Source organism: Empidonax traillii, unplaced genomic scaffold (assembly GCF_003031625.1).
Source record: "Empidonax traillii isolate 1590-97213 ecotype Southwest subspecies unplaced genomic scaffold, ASM303162v1 scaffold312:size2399984, whole genome shotgun sequence".
NCBI classification, from domain to species: Eukaryota; Metazoa; Chordata; class Aves; order Passeriformes; family Tyrannidae; genus Empidonax; species Empidonax traillii.
Genome location: NW_020955505.1, coordinates 1,166,799 through 1,187,847, shown reverse-complemented (window position 1 = coordinate 1,187,847; position 21,049 = coordinate 1,166,799). Strand labels below are relative to the sequence as shown.

The window sequence follows — 21,049 nt, the reverse complement described above, 5'->3', positions numbered from 1 at the left end:
ACCTGCAAGGATCATCATGTTCAGCTCTTAAGTGAGTGGCTCATGTGGGGATCAAACCCACGACCTTGGTGTTATTAGCACCATGCTCTAAACAACTGAGCTAATCAGGTGATAATAGGAGAATTGCAAGTTGCTTCTATCACTCAGGTAAGAAAGTGGACATCTGACAAAACAAATTGACAATTTTTTTTTCACTAAGAAACTGCCATAACCTGCAGCATTAATTTATTAATGAAGTTGTCAGTTCATGGTTGTGAGATGGCACATGTCACCTGTTGTGTTGGAAACCTTCAGATGTAAACTTGGTGCAGACAGGGCATGGTCAGTATGATCCTGTGGCTGCTGTGAAGTACCTTAGTTTTGTCTTTGTTCCCATGGAAACAGTTGTTAGTTGCAGTAAGGCAATGTTAATGTGAGATTCCACTTCCCAGCAGGATGTGCACAACACATTTTTGTCTTCACAGCTTGAGTTTTATAACAAAAATGTGAAGCATTTACAAAGGAAACAAGCTGGGAATAAAGCTCCTGCTCCTATTTTTAGATGAAATAAGACCAAAAGCTATAGGCTTGTTTACCTTACTTTGCTGTACGTGAATGTATTGCAGGCCAACTCTGCCAGTGAAGTTACGGTTGCTTTGCTCCAGCATCTGTATTTTATTCAGGATCATGCTGTTTCTGCTGAAGCAGGAGTAAAACTTTAACATAAAATGAACTGTTGAATGCAGGTACTTCCTGGACAAAAGATAGTATGAAGAGTTAAATATACTATTTTCCTGTTGAGAACATGAACAAGCTGGATTTTAGACCTGGATTACACCTTTTAGTTCTTGCTGGTTGTGGAGTCTTTGTTGTTGAACAGTTTGAGAATAGGAGTGAGGATGAGAACTTGGCTATTTTAGTGGAAAGTCCTGTCTCTTAACTTTTTTTGGTCTTTCTTTCTCCTCATCTGGTCAGCCTCAAAGCTGCTGCAGATTGTGAAGTTCAGCAAGTTAGTCTTGTGTTATCTCTGTAATGATTTACGGTGTTAAGCTCTGCCAGGGGAGGTTTAGGTTGGAAATTAGGAAGAGATTTTTTACAGAGAGAGTAATCAGACATTGGAATGGTCTGCCCAGGGAGGTGGTGGATTCTCCGTCTCTGGAGTTTTTCAAGGTGAGACTGGATGTGGCACAAAGTGCCATGGTCTAGTAACTACGGCAGTGCTGGATCAAGGGTTGGGCTTGATAATCTCGGAGGTCTTTTCCAACCTGATAGATTCTATGATTCTGTGAATATCTCACATGAGTCTATTCAGCAATTAAAGCGTTTTAATGTATTTTCAAGAAGAAACATGTGACTTGATGTGAAAATAAATTCTATCTGCAGCTAGTGTAGCTGTAATAGAAAATGCATAATCAAAACACTGTTGTTGTGGATGGGTTTGATGAGCTCTTAGGATAGTGATTTTTAAAATCTTTTGGCTGTGAGGTCCTAAAGCAAGTAATCAGAACACTTTATGACCCCCTCACTTAAACTAAGTAAGAATTATGTTTTTGTGTGGGTAAAACTAGCTTCTTTGCCTTTTGTAACTATTTAATTCTTGGTTGCCTGTTTCTACTTTAGTTTTGCTTCCTGTTAGTAATAAATTTTCAACAACTCCCTAAAAAAAGAAAAAAAGAATGCCTGTGTCTGGATGTTGGAGCTCAGCTCAGTTATGCGTAGCTGGTAGTGGCCTTTTGTTTTTAAACTTGAGGCTTTCCCAGGAGCTTTGGGCATGTACACACGAGTGTATAGTGGAAGGACTGTGCTCTGGCTCTGCAGGTGCTGCTGTCCAGCACCATAAGATTTTGCTCAGGTACCCACAGCCATTATGATGCTGTATAAAAACTTAAGTTAGAATATCCTTTTTTTCGGTTGTGTGAAGTCTCAGTTTTAGTTTGGGTGTGAAACTGCATTGATGTGATTGATCAGCTGCTTTTTTGAGCTTGTGTTTGATAGCTACACCCCTGTTCATGTGGGCTGGTTTTCTTAAAGCTTGCATCCTGGAGCTGGATTGGGAGCATAGATGGCACTGCTGGTGCAAGAGCTGAGAAGAGGGGAAGAGCAAGATCTGCCCTTTAGTGAGTTAGCTGTTAGACTGGCAAAGTTCTGCTGTGAAATGACAGTTTCAGTAAGCTGTAGAGTTGGTGCCATCGCCGCATCCCTGTAACTATTTTTGTTCCATCGCTGTGACAAGAGCTGTGATGTGAATTTAGAATAGTAACTGAACTGTGTATATAAAAAATGCAGGTACCAGTGACAGGTGTTACATACAGCAGTGGTAATGTCATTTGTGTGAAATTGGGGTAAGAACTTACAGTGCCCCTTATTTTGGTAATACGGTGTATGCATTGGAAGAAATTTCTTGTGGGTGATGTTGGAAATGTTTTGTAAGAAGGAGCAGCAGGATACACAAGATAAATTGACCTCTTATTTTCTCTGCCCACTCAGATATATTTAAGGAAGTAGCATTTAAAAAAAATCACTGCTCATTTCATGCTGGGAAGTTAAGAGATGCTCTACTTGATGACGTAGCCATGCAAACAAGGAATAGTCTGAGAAATCGGGTTTAAGGCTGGCTTTTTAATTTTCTGAGCTGTCAGAAGAGCAATTACTTTTTCCCTGAACTATTCCAAACTGCAGATTCTCTAACAGATTGCTTGTCAAAAGGATTTTTTGTGTACAGGGAGGAGACAGAGGTTTTAGGGAGGGGAGACTTATACAGATTATCTACTGGAGGCTGCCACAGAAAACTACAGTTGCAGATGTTATATACTTCTTTGATGTTTTCTTGCCTGCTTCTTTTGGATTATGTAAACAGGGAATCTCTTTTGCAGACAGGTATTATATGTGGAAAATATGGAAGTAATTTTTTAATTGGGGTACTATAGCTGATCATCTGAAAGTCTTACTCTGTATGCACATCTGGAATCCTTTTTCCCAGTATCCTTGGTGCTTACCCTAATCTAGTTTAATACTGCCTGCCAGCTGTGCCTAGGAGAAAAAACATGCCTTGACAGCAATTGGAAAATGACAATTCAACTTTACAATTTCAGCACTATTAGAAAGAATGAAAATTAACCTCAGGTAGATTTTGAGGGAATTTGGGTTACCTTCCCTGGGGAGTGTACTCAGAGGTGGCATTTCCACAGATGGCTGTGGTAATAACTAGAGAGTACCTCAAACAGCAGTGACTCCTGGAGTGTAGATAATAATCATCAATTAAGTGGGCTTATAGTTGTGTAGTTAATGCAGACTCAACTTGTATTTCCCAAATCTAAAGTGCCTTCTCCCAGGATGTTAATGGGGGACACAAGGTATAACCAGAGACCTGATCAGCAGCATTCCCTGCTTCAGTGCACAGGGGGTAAGTTCTAGACACAGTTAAATCCAGGGGTGCTAACTACAAGGAAGGGAAGGGTCTGAGGTACAGGATGGTATTGGGACTGAACGTGGCCTCGGTGTTTGTTGATCATTCGAGGTAAAGAGGCTTCATTGGTAGGGTTTGAATATTTTTAAAGAAATAAGCAAAGGTACCATGTCCTAGAAATGCCTACACTTAGCTAACTAGTACTGTTGTATGATGTGTATGTTGGGACTGGGGTTGGTAGTGTCAGCTGTGATGAATGTAGCATGGTGTCTTTGTGCTAGCAGTTACAGTAAAACACTGAATTAAGCTCTGTGTGCATTTGTCGCTCCTAATCTAAAAGTTTGCCAATCCCATTTAGTATCTCAAAGAGATAAGCACCTTGGGCATCAACTTGGTCAGGGCCTAAGTTTTGCCGTTCAGATGCCAGGGCACAACTGCAAGCAGGGTACCCCATGTGAAGAAAGCAGTTCTTTGTGTCCCTCCCTCTGTGAAAAAGGAAATCTAAACCACTAAAAGCATGGTAGCTTGTTTGAGACTTCCAGAGCATATCTTGTGTGGTGAGAAGTGGGACGGAACAGGTTTTGGGTCAGCCACGTTTTTGGTAATGTGTACTGTGTATGAACATCTCTGAAAAGAGGTTTCTATAACTGCAGAAATCTTCTGGGTTTTCAGGCCACTGGGCTGAGGTTTTATGATTTTCCCAGCTTAACAGTGGCTGCCACTTTCCTGTCCCTTCTCCCTCTTCATTTAATTTTTACAGGCTTATCAGTTCACATAGTGCTGAACCTCATTATAATTTTTAACTTGTAGTTCATGAAACTGATGGGGAGAGAGTGGAGGGGGGATGTCACTGAACTTATTGGAATAATGGTTTCACAAGCCTCTAAGGGACCTCTCAGTTCCTTCATCATCTTGGCTATTATGAAGCATTTTGAGTTAATCATGGGAGATGCTGTCCTACCTGTTTTTGGAAAAGCATTCGACTCTCTCTTTTCTTTGCTACACACCATCATAATAAGATGGCATTAGCCTAGCCCTCTTATTTTTGTCTCGTAATTCACTTTGGTTGTTGGTTGTTCACAGAGTAACCAACTCCTAAGTCTTGTTCAGCGACGGCTTTTTCTTGAATGATTTCAACTGAAGTAAGAAGGATTTGATAGATCTTTGCAACAAATCTTTCCACAGTCATATTCAATGTTTAATTACATTGAAAATGATGACAATAACAATTTTTTCCTCTCCCTTTTTCTCACTGCTATTTTTGCTTCTCAAGATACACTGTGTAACTTTAGGATTTTAACCAAAGTGATGCTTTTTTCTAGTGAATATGCACTATTCTAAAGTGGCTGGAGCAAAATAAGTGTGTAAGTATTACTTTTAGTGGGCTTTGGCATCCTTTTAAGAGTATTAAATTTTTCCATGTAGGTATTAAAACTTTTGAATATATTTATTTCTTTTTCCACTAATGAGTTATCTTCATGTTAGAAGGAAAACCAGCTGCCACAAATGCCAGCCAGTGTAGTTTACACAGGCTAATTTGTATATACATCTCAGTGTAAGCCTGCCAGTTACAAAAAGAAAACCAAACCCAAACCCAAACCTGCTTTCACATTTTTTCAACATGCAGATTTCTTATCTAAAAACACTTCTGTGATTAAATTATGGCCTGTATTTCATCACAACGTAGTCAAGATCTTTCTTATTTCTGAAAGTGCACCAAATTATTTTATTTTTGTGAACTTTAAACTGTGATTAAAGTTGTGCATGTGAATATTCTTAATGTTAAGCATTGCTTTGGCTGTTTAACTCAGCTGAAACATGCCTGGCTGTACCTGTAAAGAACAAATCAAAACTTCAGGCCTAATTAACTTTCTTCAGAGTGACAACCTTTACTTTTGCTTTGATTTTCTGAGTGAAGTAATGGTCTCTGTAGTACTTTGAACCCCATATGCATGACCCAGTAATCAAACATGTGGCCCTTGCAAAAATGGGGAAGCAGGGAAAGGGAATTCTGAGGAATCTCAGGGAAGCTACCAGAATGCCAATCACTGAGGTGATCTGGTCAGCAGGGCTCCAGTGCATCATTCCCAGTTAATTTATCTATGTTCACATTTCCAATAATCCAAGTTATGCAAGAGAGGATTTTTTTGTGCTTTCCTCAGTTTACAGCAGCTCTTGAGGAGAGAAAGGAAGAGGAAAAATGCTGTTGTTCATACAGACTGAATATTTACTACTTTGATCAAAGTTACAAGTCCAGTGTGTCTGCACATCCCACTCTGTCAAGAAGGTGCTCAGCCTGTGCAGTGTGCTAAAACAGACAAGCATGTACAGTGCACCAAGTTAAATCTCTGCCCGTAATCTGTTGTAAATCCTTACCAGATGGTGGCCTAGGGAGAACTTTAGGTAGCTACTGCAAACAAAGCAAGTGGCAAAAAATAGCTGTCGTGGCACAAACAATGTGCTACAGAAGTTTTGTTGCCTTCAGAAAATGAGAGAATGCAGTTTCTGTGTGAAATACCTCTTCAAAGCTTTCTACTTCCCTTCGTGTCTGTGTGATGCATGCAAATTTATTGCAGCCTCCCAAGGAAGGATTTTTCTAAAGGCTTCTCTCTTTTTGTTCTTTTTCCAAAGCTTCAGCAAGAACAGAACTTTCTTTGTAGCAAAGAACAACTAGAAAGCCCTTGCAAAGGTTATTTTCAAAGGAGAAGTCTTTCGTTCTACTTGTCCTGTACACGTCAATATTGTGGCTGTTTCGTTTTTCTTCAAACCTTTTCCTTGGCCAGGCTCTTCTAGATTGTCTGTGCATGTCAGTGGAAAGCAGAGTATGCCTGAAGGGAAAATGTGACTGCACTAAAGGAATAACCTCAAGTTTGGAGCAGTTCTAAGGTGTGAGGATTTCCTGTGGCAGACTTAAATTACCTGTTTGGTCTTCCCGACCAACTTCAGTTTTTTGGAAATTGGGGAACTTTTTTGTGTGCATGAATGAAGTTCGTTGACTGTTACTGTTATCTGATCCAGTGCTGTACCATTTTTTCACCGGAGCAGTGTTATTTTCTGCCAGGAAGGGTGCTGAGGGGGTCTTCTTAATTTCACATTCTGGTTCCCTCAGCAGTTGTTGATGCCGTGCAATTCCTTGTCTTCAGCAGTTCCACCATGCTTAGTCCTACCTGTGCTCTGGCTAAAGCTCTCCCTTCTTAGACCACTCCTGCAGTTTCAATCCTGCTCTTAGCTGTTCATCTCTTCATTACCTAGTTCATTGTTGCAGCTCTGCTGCCCACTCTCTCTCATGTTGCCCTGCACTGTGTGCAGTATAAGCTAAGGCACATTTTGAGGTAGTCTGGTAGCTTGTCCTTTCAATTATGAATGAAGCAGCATATGCTTTATAAGTGTGACAAGACCTTAAAACTGTGGTTTTGCTTGTGTGTTGTTGAATTTTATGACAGCCAGAGTACTGCAGCATAACAAAGTATAATTAACGAATGTGGAGTCAAGGAATGGGAGTGGGCAGTGATGATGTGGATGAGAGGAAAGAGCAGACTGAAGGCAGAAAAGGGTGAAAAGACAGATTGCCATAGTAGATGAGAAAATACCTAAGCAATGTATGTCTTTGTTGTTTTTTTACCTCCATTCGAACAAGTTCTTCCAGACATTGTGGAATAAAATTCTAGGGCTTTGTTTTGCACATCAGGGATGAGGTACAGCAGCAAGGCTCCTTCCTTACTTGCCTATTTTTCTTTTCCAAAGGCATGGCTGATAATTCAAAGTTAGTTTTTGCACATTATTTTTTTAATGCAGGTGAATAGACAGGTGATTGAACAGAGAATTTCCTTATATCCCATGTCTGTAATACAAGTAGGTGATCTTGTGTGTGGGCTGCAAAAGCGAGGGAAGGTCAGTGTGTCACTCAGGAGTTGTGCTTGAAGGGAAGGGAAGAGGGCCAGAATGGCCTCTGGCATGGAATAGGGGGATGGAAGCTGAGTCAACCTGATGTTCCCAGTAACTCAAGGGAAAAAAACCCCAGTGAATTGTATGGAGAGAAACTTGGTCTAAAAGTTGGGACAGAAATTATCTGAGAAGGCTGGGGTTTTTTTCCTTAGTTTAGAGAAAAGGGTTTGTCCCAGGTTTGTCTGAGGAGGACGTTGTGAGGAGAGGAGTGAAGCTTTTCAGTCTAGAGTTGGAAAGGAATGGTCTAGGCTATATGAGTGACTGCATGGATTAGGCTTCTTATCTGTGGACTAAAGTAATCTCTCACTGTGTGGTAAGACCTCCTTGTCTGGGAGCCTTTCCACTTGGCCTACAGAGTGAGTTTTCTTCCTTCCTGCACACAGGGTGAGTAGTGCGGCAGGACCCTCCCTCTCTGTTATCTCTACACCAGTGTGCATAGTGGATTCCTCGGCCACCACCATTACCAAGCTCTCATCTTGCTCTGCAGAGGAGCCAGAGACAAGTGGTGCTGTGGGATTAGGGATGGTAGATGTGAGCAGAACCATGGTGTAGCTGGTGGCAGTACAGAGGACCAAAGGTGACCTTGGCTTACCTTCTGAGGGAGACTCTTCAATGGGAGCTGAATCTGACCACAGTAAAGGCTACCGGCTTGAGGCTTTGGGGAAGCAACCAAAGCTCCACTCAAGTCATAGCAAGTATTTTAAAATGTTGATAAACTGAACTTGCTGTAAAACTTTCTGTAAGATACATGGAAGCTTTTTGTCTCTGATAAGTCTGAAAAGTTAATACAGCTTTCCTGGGTTTCTTGGCCTTTCAAGAGATATTCATTAGTCTGAGTAATAATTAGAGAGGAGAAAAGCAAGCTTGAAGTCATTTTAATTCATTAATTTCAGGCTAATTGACCCATATTCAGAGAGTTGCTGAACTGTTCAGTGTGTGTGTAGTCCATTGACTCTCTCTATTATAGATGAACAGGAATGGGCTGAAATACAGTTTTATACATTAGAATGAGATACCAATAAAGCGGTTATTAATTGATCATGTGTATTATCTATGTAATTCTCCCCTGTTCTGAAAAAAATCTCTATTCAGTGTGATATGAATGCTTCAGTCATGGTTCTTATTGGTTTGTTTAAAGACCTTTCAGAATAGAAGCCTAGTATATTATGCATAAAAAACCAAATTAATTTCTGGCATAATTTGATTAATGTTGGAGTTGCACTATAGCTGAATTGGCTCAATGGAATTGCTTGAGTGAAGAGGAAGCATAGGATTCCCAAAGGTTTTATTCCAACTGTTTTCCTGTCACCTACATTTGAAAAGCTTTCTTGGCAGAAGAATTTGTAACTAATTTATGTTGATGCTTAATAGCCAGACAGCTTATTTTTAAGTCTTATTATTTCTGCTGTCCTTTTCTGTAGAGCAGTTCTAAGAAGCATGCCTAGTGATAACCAGACAGGGTAACAAGATACTGAGTGTGTATACACAATACTCATGCAATGCAGGAGTTGGTGATTATGTTTTGTTAATTGGAGATCCTCAGAGGTGCTTAATATTTTTTCACAAATTGCATTGGTAAATTAAGAGTTCATCTGGCAAGTTGGATTTACCAGGGCAGATGGCATTTCACATGTGTGATGAGAGCAGGAGGGAGACAGCAAAGCAGTAATGTAATTAGCTGTGTAAATGAGCCTCACAAGGTAAATCTCTTTAACCCCAATGATAAAATGTGTTCTGTGCTAAAGCCTTGGATTACTGGTCCTGTGAAACAATGTGTGCAGCTGGTCAAGCCAAGATTTCAGAGGTAATCCAGTTAATTTGAAAATAAAGGACACCACTTTTTATCACACTTTCCTAGCTCTTGTATATTTGAGACAGAAATCAGCCTTAAGGTGGTACTCTGACAATAACTCAAGAGAGTGTCCTGTGGAGTTACCTTAGTTCAGCTCTAAGTAAAAGCTTATTTGAATGCTAGGAGGTGTTCTAGCTAGGGCAGAAAGGTGCTTCATAAAAGCAAACCAAAATCACAGGCTGAATAAAATACGAGCTGAGATGTCTCTTCATTGTCCTGCAGTGAGCAGTGTAACCATAAGTAGCTTGTGTTTACACAGTGCCTGGCACAGGACATTTCCCCATGATTACTATCAGTGTGTTTAAAACCTAGTACACAGAAGGGTTTGGCCTGGAAGGGACCTCTAAAGATCATCTAGTCCAACCCCCCCTGGAATGAGCAGGGAGATTTTTGGTGCCACAGAACCACTAAGGTGTGTTTATGTGTACAGATGTGTGGACAAGTAACTGCAGATAGTCTCACATTCAGTTATAGCCAAAAATATTTTTTTATGAGAATATATACAACTTCCACACTTCATTTGGAATTAATTAACCAGGGATATGCCTAATCCTGTTTATACTGAAGGCTGTTAAAATAATAAATTTATAGGATAGACCGGACAATTAGTGTGTGCTGTCTGGTGAGAAAAACACCCTGAAGTATCATGTTACTTCTGAAAAATCATTGCAATGTATTGTAAGTAGTGAATCTTTATTCAGCAGAGAAATCATTCTGTAAAACTGAGGGGAAAAAGTGGGCTGTGCAGTAGCAGCCCCTGTTGTGTGTTTAATAATAAACTTAAAGGTGTTTTACTTTCTGATGAACGAACTTTAGAAACTGTAAATTTCAGAAACACATATGAAGTGCTATTTGCTGCTTATCACAGAGTATTCAGGTTGATTTCTGTCATTTTTTTGGCTCGCAGGCTATAAAATATGGAAACGGTATAAATAAAACTGTGAATCAGGAACATTCAGAGCAATTTAAGCATGTCACAAGAAACCAGGCCACGTTTTGGGTTGTTTTGGTTTGGTTTTTTTAAGTATTGGTTGTTGTTTTCATTTGGCTTTTTTAAGTCGTGGTTGTTCTGCTTGGAGATACTCAAAGCCTGACTGGGCATGGCCTTGGGTAACCTGGACTGGATGATCCCAGGGGGTCCCTTCCAGCCTCAACCCTTCTGTTTCTCCTGAGCTGTCACTTCCATACACGTACACACATGCATACAGAGGTGCATAAATGGGTATGTGTGTATAGATGTATGTAAAACTTAATGCAACATGGTTTTTTTTTTTTGTTTGTTTGTTTTTTTTTTTGGGGGGGGGGTTTACTTTAATTTATTATGGGGACAGACGCTTAACTAGGACAGTGGGTAAAATCTTTCAACTTCTGTTTAACCTGAAAAGCTAATGCTTTTAACATTTTCTTGTACCCCTGACATTAGGAAATGTATCAAAGGACATTTTTGTCAATAACAAAATTTTGCTTTCTTACATGCTTCCTGGCAGCATTTTCACTGCTCCCATAAATAATTTCTAATAGAAAGTCATTATGATTGCAGGATAACTTTGGAATAATTCAGATTTGAAGGGACTTCAAGATGTTAGCGAGTTCAACCCTTTTCCAAAGCAAGATGAACCTCTGAGTTAGGAGCAGCCTGGAAGTGAGAGCGCGTTGCTGGGAACTCTTCTGGTCAGCGTTAGAGTAGCAGCAAGGAGGGTGATGCCACAGCATCCTGGGCAGTTGGCTCCTGTGCCAGCTTCATGCTACTGAGGATCACAAAAGCTTTTCCTTTTTATTCCTTCCTATCACATTCTCATTTAAGCTGGTAGAAGTTTCTCATTAGTAGCTGTTCTACAGTGTGTTGTCACGCAATGCTAAATAGTTAAATCAATACATAAACAAAATAGTTGTTTTAGCTCTTTTCCTGTAGGCTAAAAGCCATCTAGCTATAAAGAATATTCATTGTGTTTATATTTTATGCACCAGTATTTCTTAAATTTATTTACATGATATAGATACCAACAAGAATAAAGAAATGTTACTTCTGCTGAAGAAGAAAACATTGCGTAACAGCCAGTGTGATGTACAGCTTTGGAGTTTGTGCAGTTTTTCCTCACTCAGCTGTGTATCTCCTTGTTGCTGAAACTTTTGGAGAAGCACAGATGCTGCCTGGGGTGGTCTTAATTCAGGAAGGACTTTGCCGATCCCAGTGTGCGAGGTGTGTCAGAGCTGCAGTGGTGGATCAGCTGTGTGTTGCCCATACAGTGGTGTGTGCCCTTTCCTTCAGCGGTCTCATGACTCCCAAGATGCAGAGCCTGAAAGGAATTGCAGGGGTCATAACTCTTTTGTGCTTCCCAGGTGCTTTTTCTACATGTGTTTTGGTTTTGTTTCTCTTACTGTGGGACTCAGCCTTATCCTGTACTTTATGGATGGTCTTTCCAAAATGAGGCTGTGTCACCATAGAGAGTCCTTGCTTACCTACTGTGAGCACTCTGTGTGAGAGAATATACTCCTGTCCCAGGAATGATCTGTAGCTTGGCACTGTCTGCAGCTCCCTTGCAGGGACTGCCTGCCTTTAAACAGCAGTTGGTGCCTTGCTGTCATGTGTTTTCTTTCCTTGGACACAGTTTTCTATGAGGAACCCTTCAGGATCTCTTCAATGTGCAGATCAGTTGAGTCCTTGTTCCCTCTGCAAGGTGTTGGGGAGGGAGGACTGTGGGCTTTGTTTGTTTAGGAATTTGTTTTTCTGAGCCACGTGCAGGGTGAGAGAGGAGTGAGATCAAAGCCCCTGTGAACTCTCTGAACGTATTTCACAAGTGCTACAATCAGTTCTGAGAGGGCTTGGATTTTTGGGAGGTCTGCAGTTGATTTTGAAACTTCAGGTCCTTTAATTGAGCTTCACGTTAGGGAACTCACGGGAGGTTTTTATCAAGTATGTTCATTAACATATGGGGAGACCAAAAACGGGGCAATAGTAGCATTAAGTCCAGCTCTGTATGAACATGGGGAGCTGGTGGAGTCCCTCTTCAAGTGCAGGGTGTCACCGAAATGACTGGGAGCCACAGTTCCCATTGGGTTGTCAAAATCTGGATAAGGAAATGGTGGTGACATCCCAAAACGGGATCATTGTTAAAGCTGCTAGGGTTTACTGGAAGTGGCACTATTTTTGTTGTATTTCTACTTTGGTTTTTTGATGGTTGCTGTATTTTTTTTATATTATAAGTTAAAATGGGTGTTAGATGGAGCTGCACACACAGTAAATAGTAATGTGTTAGGCATTCTGATTTGTTTTGGTGCTGTTCCATGCCAACTGTTGGTCCAGAGATTAATGGGATGGGGAGGAGGGGGAAGGGGAAAAAAGGTTGGAATAATGTTGGAAAGATAAGGGTCATTTTTCCTTGTACCCTTTAATCGAGAAGTCATCATTACCATGTTCATTTTTCACGTTATGTATCTAATGCTGTGTGTGTGTGTGTATATATATATATATATATATGTATAAATATGCACTTATGTACTTGGCATAAACATGAAGCAAAGCTGACACCTGGAACATTGTCTAAGTAGTTGATATATGTGTGCTGAACTTTTAATAATGATTTTATGGTACAGAGGGTGACCTCGGAAAAACCTTCACTGTATTTCAGTGGCAACTGATTAATTGATAGATAACCTGGCTCTTCCTGTGAGCTCATAAAACACACTGTTAGTTAAAAATGTTTTTACTAGACAGATTTATGGGGACACTTATGCCTATGCTGTTGATTTCTGTTCTTAATTTCATCTTGCCTACCTGACAGTAACATTCAAACCATTCTTTTTCCTTCATTTTTATAAACTGCATTATTTAAAACTCTGGAATATTCTTGCTTATTTTCAGATCTCATCAGAAAAGTAGCACAGCAGCAGTTGGGAAATTCACGGGGCGATTATCAAAAGGTAAATTATCTATGTGTATTTGCATAAAATAACGAAAATTATTACTTTGAAATTCAGTTTTGTTTCTAAAACAGGAATTAGTATTTTAAAACTCTACTAACAGGATAGAAATACTAAGTTTTTGATTAACAAGTGTGATGATTTTATGAAAATTGTGGGACCAAAACCTCTCAAAAGCAATTACAAAGAAAATTCCATAAGCCACTGTAAAGAAACTAATCATAGTTAAGGCTGACTTATAAATTTCAGCTGTAATGTGATTGCAGTGTCTGTTGCACAAAGATTGAAGGCTGTTTGTATTAAAAAATACTTCTTTTATTTTAAAAAAGCTTAGAGAGAACCATCACTGCTCAGCTCTCATGTAAGCTTCAGTTGTTTTCTTCAAAAAGCTGAATTTATGTGCTGGTTCTGGTGCCTTTGTAAGATGAAGTTCCCGGGGCCTGCTTACAAAGTATATTTTAGCTTATGTAGTGTGTTAATCATGTGGAGGATATTTTTATTATCTCTTTAGGTTTGCGAATATCCTGTAACAGTTGAAATTCTTGGTGTATCTGGTAGCAAGAAGGTGGAATGTAATGTGCATCTGATTTTGGGGCTGTTCTCAAGGACGGTGTTCTGCTTTTGAAACAGTGCCAGGGGCTGTCTGCAGTAGGAATCTTAACTATGACCAGGCAGTGACAAGTTACTTCACATGAGGTGCTTGCTTATAGTCCCTGCAGTGTGGTGTACCTGTCAGGAGGATGAGGATGGCACTTGGCATACAGGCACTGAGCTACTGCCCTGAACCAGGATGGCCTGTGTGATCTTGGTATTGGAAAGGGGAAAGCCTTGTGCTTCCCTGTTCTACCTGACAACAAACTTGTTTCTCCAGTAGCTTGATAACCTCTGCATGACGTCCTGGTGTGTAGGTATTGTTGTGATGCATCAGGTGACTCTTGCTGATCCCATGTACATGACGGGCTCTAAAAGAGTGGTGCATCGTAGATTGTGGCTGTATACCCAGGGAGCAGTGTAGGCTTGGGCTTGGTTGGGAGAGCTGGGACAGAACCGTTAGGCCATAGGTTGTGTACATGAGCACAAGTTTAGTGTTTAGTAACTAGTACATAAGTCTTGAGAAATCTGAGACTGATGACAGCTCCAGTCCTGCATAGGGGATGTGCTTGTTGAAATACAGGCCATTTATCAGTCCAAATTCTGACCTGAATAAAGTGCAAAACTTCGAAATAAATTTGGAAAAAGAAAATACATCAGGAGAAGTAGGGTGCTGTTCAGAAGACAGAAGCATTAGTGAGAGTCAGCTGTGAAGCAGCCAGCACGGCTGTAGGTGTGCCCCTGGAGGAATTTCCAGTGGAGGTGGGGAAGTGTGAATGTTGCTGAAGGGTGTGGGTAAGTAGTTAGAAATGTTTGCCTGTGGTTCTGATCACTCAAATTCAGGAAAAATGAACTTAGACTAGGATGAGTTCAGAAAGTGTCCATTAGGGGGATCTGGAAAACCTGTGGGTCTTCAGAGGAAACTGGAAGAGTTTGCTTAGGAAAAGAGTTGATAAGGGGCACGATTACCTTTTAAAATATATGTGGAGAGGAAGCACCAGGAAGAAAGCACTGCTCCTTGTGCAGAAGACAGTGCTAGCACAGAAACTAAGAGGCTGAAATATGTGCAAAGGGACAGAAATCATGTGCAAATCCATGTGAGAAGAAAACCTGCTCACCAAGCATTGGGAACAGCCCTTCAGCAGCAAGGACAGGAAATCTGCTTCTCCTATTTATCCTGTTAAATTTCTGCTGTCGTTTCTCTGTATAATTTTTTTTTATAACCTTTTTATAGAAAGTGTTAGTGACCCAGGAGGCCCTTCCCACTTCTGTGCTGTGTGTCCCAGTGTTCCCAGTTGGACTCTTACCATCAGCATCTCCCCATCCCCTGCCAGGGGCAGCAGTCTGCCAGGACAGCCCAGCAGCTGATCCGAGCCTGCTCTGGGGAGCCAGCTCACTGCTGCTGCCATTGCTTTACTTCTGCTGGGAGAGTCCTTGCGTGAAATGTTCAAAATCATAGTTGGTACTAGATCTGTAAGGGAGGGTAAGCAATTGTTTTCCTCTCATTAGTGTGGGAGAAAATATGTTGATATGTTAAAAAATACGGTTTTGAACATTTTAAGTAATATTGTGCAGTAGAGATTTCGTAAAGACGTATGTGATGCTGAAAAAACGTCCTAAAACTTGAACATTTATGATTTTCGCATGTCAGACTTTGGATTGAGGGGTCTTGCCATCTTTAGCTTTTCCACTTCTCTTCCTATTATGAGAAAGGGGGAAAGCATTAGGAGCTGTGGACTTGTCATGCAGACATGAAGGGGAAAATACAAGAAATTCTATTTCCACTATGGAAACAAAGGGAAAATTGGGTTCTCTTGCAGTTCCTGTCATTGAATATTTAGTCTTTAGTGTTTTTCTAGTATTACAGATAAGAAGACCATTAAGAACTATTAAAGAGATTTCTTCAGATTTTCTTGAAAGTCTCCTTTTTTTTTTTTTTTTAATTTAGAATAATGTAAATTAAACCTCTACATGATTAGTTAAAAGTGAGGATGAATTTTGTATGTAATATGTTAAGATCCCAAAACTGCTTGTGGAGCTACCAAAATAAAATTGAAAAGAAAAAATTAGTCAGGATTATCATATCAGTTATGACAGGTGGAGTTCATGAAGCAGTCACTAAACCACAAAGTAATGCAGTCTCTGGCCTTCTGTGAGATGTGTTGGGATTTATATGAAATAGATGCTCATTGTGGAAGTAACTGGTCTGTCGTTGTTTTAAGATGAAATTGTTTGTTGGACAAATCCTAGATTCCTTTCACTTACCAGGGAAACTAGAAAATATGTGCCATGTATTTTATTGTAAATATTTTTCCATAATTATTTAAAGGCACTTCTGTGCCTTATTTTACTTTAGCAGCTTTCATTATTGTTTCTGTGTTGTTAATTGTTGTGGTCATGACTAATTGTTTATTATTCACGGGATTTGTTTTTTGTGCATGCTGCCTGTGTATTATACACATTCTCCATTTGTTTTGACTTCTGCAGCCAGAAAATGTTGTCCTGACTCTTCAGGTAATGTCTTATGGTAGATGTACACTTTGAAAAGAAACTAATCATGTCTGTGTGCATTACTTCTGTTAGAACATCCATAACCCTTTTTAATGTTTTTAAATACTGTTTTTCCATCTAATCTACCTTAAAATAACTTTACATTGTCAAATAATTTTTGAAGTGTTCAGCTAGATAGAAAAAACCCCAGTAATTCTTTTGCAAAATCTAGCCAAATTCTTCTTCCAAACATCTTACTCATATTCTTCAGAAGGAAGCGAAAGTTTTAACCAGCAGTTAATAATAATAATAATAATAACAAAAATAATAGTTTTCGTCCTAGAATTGGTAATTAGGTCAAAAATTTGCAACTCTGGTTATGGTGATGGTTACTGTATTCAACTCAGTTCATAATTAGGGATTGTGAAGAAGGAGATCATCAAAGCTGGAACTGGAGGATGATTGATAAATAGTGAGAAATTCTATCTTACTTTGCAGGACAGTTACACAGCCTCAATATCGTTCCTTCTCTGCTAAGTTGCCCTTGTTTTAGTGTAAAGCAGGAGAGGACTCAAAGTACTAGTGTGAGGAGCAGTTCTCCTAAAATTGGGAAAGGAAAGGAGAAGAGAGATTTATCAGGGAAGAAAGAGCACTGGGACATGTCCACAGTGTGCTGTTACCTCTGTGCACAGACACACCTGCCTGATCCAGTCTGGTATGGGGTAGCTTGTGTTTCCAGCAAAGGGAAACAGCACGGCGAGCTCACAGCTTGTCCCTTTAAGCCCTTTGTAGGGCTGTGCAAGGGCTGCCTGGCCCAGCTTCCTGGTCTGAGGTCTCTTGCAGTGTAGAAGCTGGTTAGGGTATGGAACTGCATCGTTCCCTTTCACTCCCAGCTTTTCAAAGTGTCCTTTTAGTTGCTGCTGCTTTGCTGTTTGGCAGCAGAATAAATGCCTTTACCTGAGAGATCTTAAAATCTGTCTGCTCCTTCATGTTTTCCTGTCCCTAAGCAGTTTTAAATTCAGCAGTTTGGAGGAACCTCTGCCATTGTAATCGATCATCCAGTGAAGTACTTCCCTTTGCGGTTCATAAGAATCTTTCTACTCAGAAGCAAATAAAAAGGAGAAAAAGCTAAGCCTCCCTTCCCCCTTCAAGAGGTGTTGCTTTAGTTAACCTTGCTGACATTTGTGGAGCCTTTTTGGAAACAGATGTGAGAAACAGTAGATTTGTGGTCCAGGAAATTGAATGTGTTCATTTTTAACCTGTTTCAATTGCACTGATTCCATTTATTTCTTGTGAACCTACTTCTCTCTTAGCACTCACTCTTGTAGTTTGCCTAGCTAGTAGTCTAGCCAAATAATTATTAGCTGTCAGTATCTACAGTGTTATGTATCTTTTTGTTAGAAAAGTTGTCAATTATTGACAAAATATACCAAGCCTGTAATCTTGGTAACTTAGTAGATGGTTTAGTCCGTAGTTTGATTTCTAATTATTTGCTCTATATTGATTGCAGTTACTGTGTGATACCTGCTATTACCACTATTTTTGTCTGACTTGCAGGCCATCTACTATGAAATCGGTTTTATAGTCTCCGCAGCCTTGGGATTGCTATTTATTTTGTTACTGCCTCTTGTGGGACTTTGCTTCTGTATGTGTCGTTGCTGTGACAACTGTGGTGGGGAAATGCATCAAAGACAGAAGAAAAATGCTGACTGTCAGAGGAGCTGTTTTGCAACATTTCTTTTTGTTGCTTCTTTAATAATAAGGCAAGTGTGATACATAGAACAATATGAAGCTTGGTATAGCACATATTTTGCAGTGTCATACGACAAATAACATTACTGTATTAGCCTACAGGTGCAGACATTATTTTATTATTTATTTACACCACAATGTTATTGGTTATTAAAGAAACTGTAACTATATTATAAAAATGCTGCTACCATTACTATCCACAGGTCATTATATACTTGCTTGAGCAGAATGTAGGTGTGAAACAAAAAAAGAATTGTTTGAATTCAGCAAGTGAAATTTTGGCCAGTCTCAAAATGGCAATTGCAGAATGTTACAATAAAGTTATGAGAGACTGTGTCCTGTGTTCAGTTACCATCCCACAGAGAACCTGAGGTACAATGTACTGCTTTGTTCTTGGTAGTGTTGTACTGGTGTGAAAAGCAATTGTGTGGCTTCCTCCAGTATTTGCTGTCCTCCAGATATTCTTGTGAGTTCAAAATAATGTTTTTTTCTTTTGAGTTCCTAGTTGTTTAAACCATGTATGAACTCTTTATAAATCCTGGAATTTGGAGACATTTTTGCACAATTGGTGTTAGGAGCACGCTCCTGTGTTACGTATGTAATGGGTGATGAGGAACTACAGTCAAGATTCTTCTTTTCCCTACTTCCGAAATAAATTGTTTGCTTTCAGGCTTTCTGTTTTCCTTTAACTTCCTCATATTTTCACCTGCCTTCTATGCTTATTTTGTGATTATATTAAAAGAAAAAAAAGTCTTTTGATCTGTACCACGTGACTGTTCAGTCAGGTGGGATGTACTTTGTCACTTCATTGTAATGTAGAGTTTGTTTTCTACTACTGTGTGTTGTGACAAACTGACACCCCTCGCCTGTGCTCAAATGGAGGTCATGCTGATATCAGGTATGGGAACATGCTCTTTTCTCTCAGATATCACTAACAAATGAGACCCTTAGTATTCTTAAAACTAGAAACCTGAATCATGTTGTAGGTGGTAGGTGCATCCCTGCCATGATGACAAGATAAAAGTTCTTCATGGTACAAGGTGCCCTGAAGACAGTAAATTATTAAATTACCTCAGCATACCAAAACTGAAGGTAGCTCACAGAGCTCACCAGCTGTCTTTACACTGCCTTGCAGGATGCTACTTTCTGGTTATAATGACTGAGGGATGTCTCCTGTCAGCAGAAAAATTAAGAGATCGTCCCCCTTGTTGGTCTCTTAAACTTGTGCATTTGGTACCAGCTATCCTTGTGGGATTAAGCATACCCAGCATTGGTATGGTCATGACTGACAGATCAGCAATCTCTAGTAATATGCTTTCCAGAACTAGTGAAATTACCTCTTTAATTCCTCCTTTTTTTTTTTTTTTTTTTTAATCCTTTTCCATGAGACATCAGGAGTATCAGATGCTTACCCTAGGGAGGAGTTGGCCTGAGATCTGTCTGCAGGTTTCCATGAGTAGGGATAATCTCATATGACTACCTGGCTAAGTCTCTAATGCTGTGAGTGCTGTGCAAGGCAAGATAGAACTTTACAAGGCTAATATTACTGATCCCAGCCTGACTGAGGTCTCAGGTCTCTGGTACACCTCAGTACACAGAGAGATTCTCCTGCCCTTCCTGGATCTTCTTTCACAAGGGAGGAGAAGATCCCATGCCTGGATCTATTTGAACCCATGTCAAGTTGCTTACTGCAATGCTGCAGCACAAAAGGACAGTCTTACTGGTAGCCATTGCCTCAACAGAAAAAAAAAGAGAAGGCCTGAGATTTACTTAAAACTGTTTCTACATGTCTTGTACTGTACTCAAACTAAGTCTTCTGGATTTATTATCTACTTTTCCCCAAAGTTTCCATGCAGTTTCAGCTTAGGTGGAAGATTTACCTGTAGTGCTTCCCGTAATCACACGTCTCAAGTACTGTGCCAAGCTAAATGTGTAAGCTGTGACAGTAACCAAAAGAGTGTAGTCTGTGAGAGTAAAGTGCTTATGGCTACTTGCAGACAGAGCCAAAAAAAACCAAACTTGAGTGATCTCCACCAATACAGGGTTTACATCAGTATAAGCTCTGAAACCACTAAGGTGGGTCCTGTCATTGTTTGGGTATAGTTTTGAGTTCATGCAGCATTGAGGGTCTCCTAAACCCCTTCCAGGTGACTGGAACACTGGTGATTCCTTCACCAAGAGCTGTGCTGCTTCAGAAGATGCATTTATCAAGGATGGCATCCATCAGGGTACCCTGAACCCGCACCACTGTCAGGGGAGCTCTGCCTTAAAGGCACTCCCATGGAACATTCATGCAGTAGCGGCAGGAGGGACTTCTTCAGAATTACCCTCTGAGTGTATATTCTGCATCTGTCTTCATCTTTCTTGCAGTGCCAACCATTCTGAGATTCTCTTAAAGGATCAGAAGAACATTGAAGAGAGCAGGGAGCATTGAGCCATGTTCCTCTTTTTTTCTTTCTTCCTCCTTTCTTTTTCTTAATTTTTAAAAATTTTTTTAATTAACTTTTCTATTTTTTTCAGTCCTTAGTATGAAAAAATGGTTCCAAACTGTCTTTCCTTGGCTGGAAGAGACAAATTAAATGTATGGTAAAGAGTATTAGGGGAAGGACTCTGAATTCAGAGCCTGCAATAGATTCTGTATGTAGGTAACAACTCTAGAAAATTCTAGTAACATGGGGGATGGTTTTTCTGTGTGTCAGCATGCAAGTTCACACTGACATATATATGCTGTTAATGTAGATTTTAGAATAGTTCAGCTAGTAGATTTTAATCATAATGAACATTTCTTCTCACTTTTCCACTGATGTAGTGCTCTGGTAATTAGGATGAGGTTTTAATAATAAGCGTATTGGGTGATGTGTAAAGGCAATAATAGTATGACAGATTTTCTTTTATTTTTTAAAAAGCTCTACCTAGATCTGCTTTCTGCAGGTGGGGCATAATGTGAGAAGTTCGGTTTCCTCAAGGTGGGGTATAAGAAAGAAGTCAAAAAACTTGTGGTTACATAGGCAGTTGTTAATCTTAAACTAAATAGGCCGTTAGTGTATCTTTTTCTAGTATATGCACTTTGTGTTTTAAAAACTTTTTTTGTAGATTGAGTCAAAAATGCATGC

At 39.9% G+C, this 21,049-nt stretch overlaps 1 protein-coding gene across 14 annotated transcripts in view; it reads left to right on the top strand.

Annotated features, from left to right (window-relative positions):
- Positions 1 to 21,049, top strand: part of PROM1 (prominin 1) — a 59,884-nt gene that overhangs the window by 8,706 nt on the left and 30,129 nt on the right. For 11 of the 14 annotated variants that reach the window (XM_027891221.1, XM_027891217.1, XM_027891214.1 and 8 more), the window contains exons 3-5: positions 13,045 to 13,103; positions 16,182 to 16,208; positions 17,742 to 17,947. In XM_027891221.1, the coding sequence (XP_027747022.1) occupies positions 13,045 to 13,103; positions 16,182 to 16,208; positions 17,742 to 17,947 (292 nt within the window). The remainder of the gene's footprint in view (positions 1 to 13,044; positions 13,104 to 16,181; positions 16,209 to 17,741; positions 17,948 to 21,049) is intronic. The other 3 variants (XM_027891222.1, XM_027891219.1, XM_027891215.1) reach the window with 1 other exon arrangement.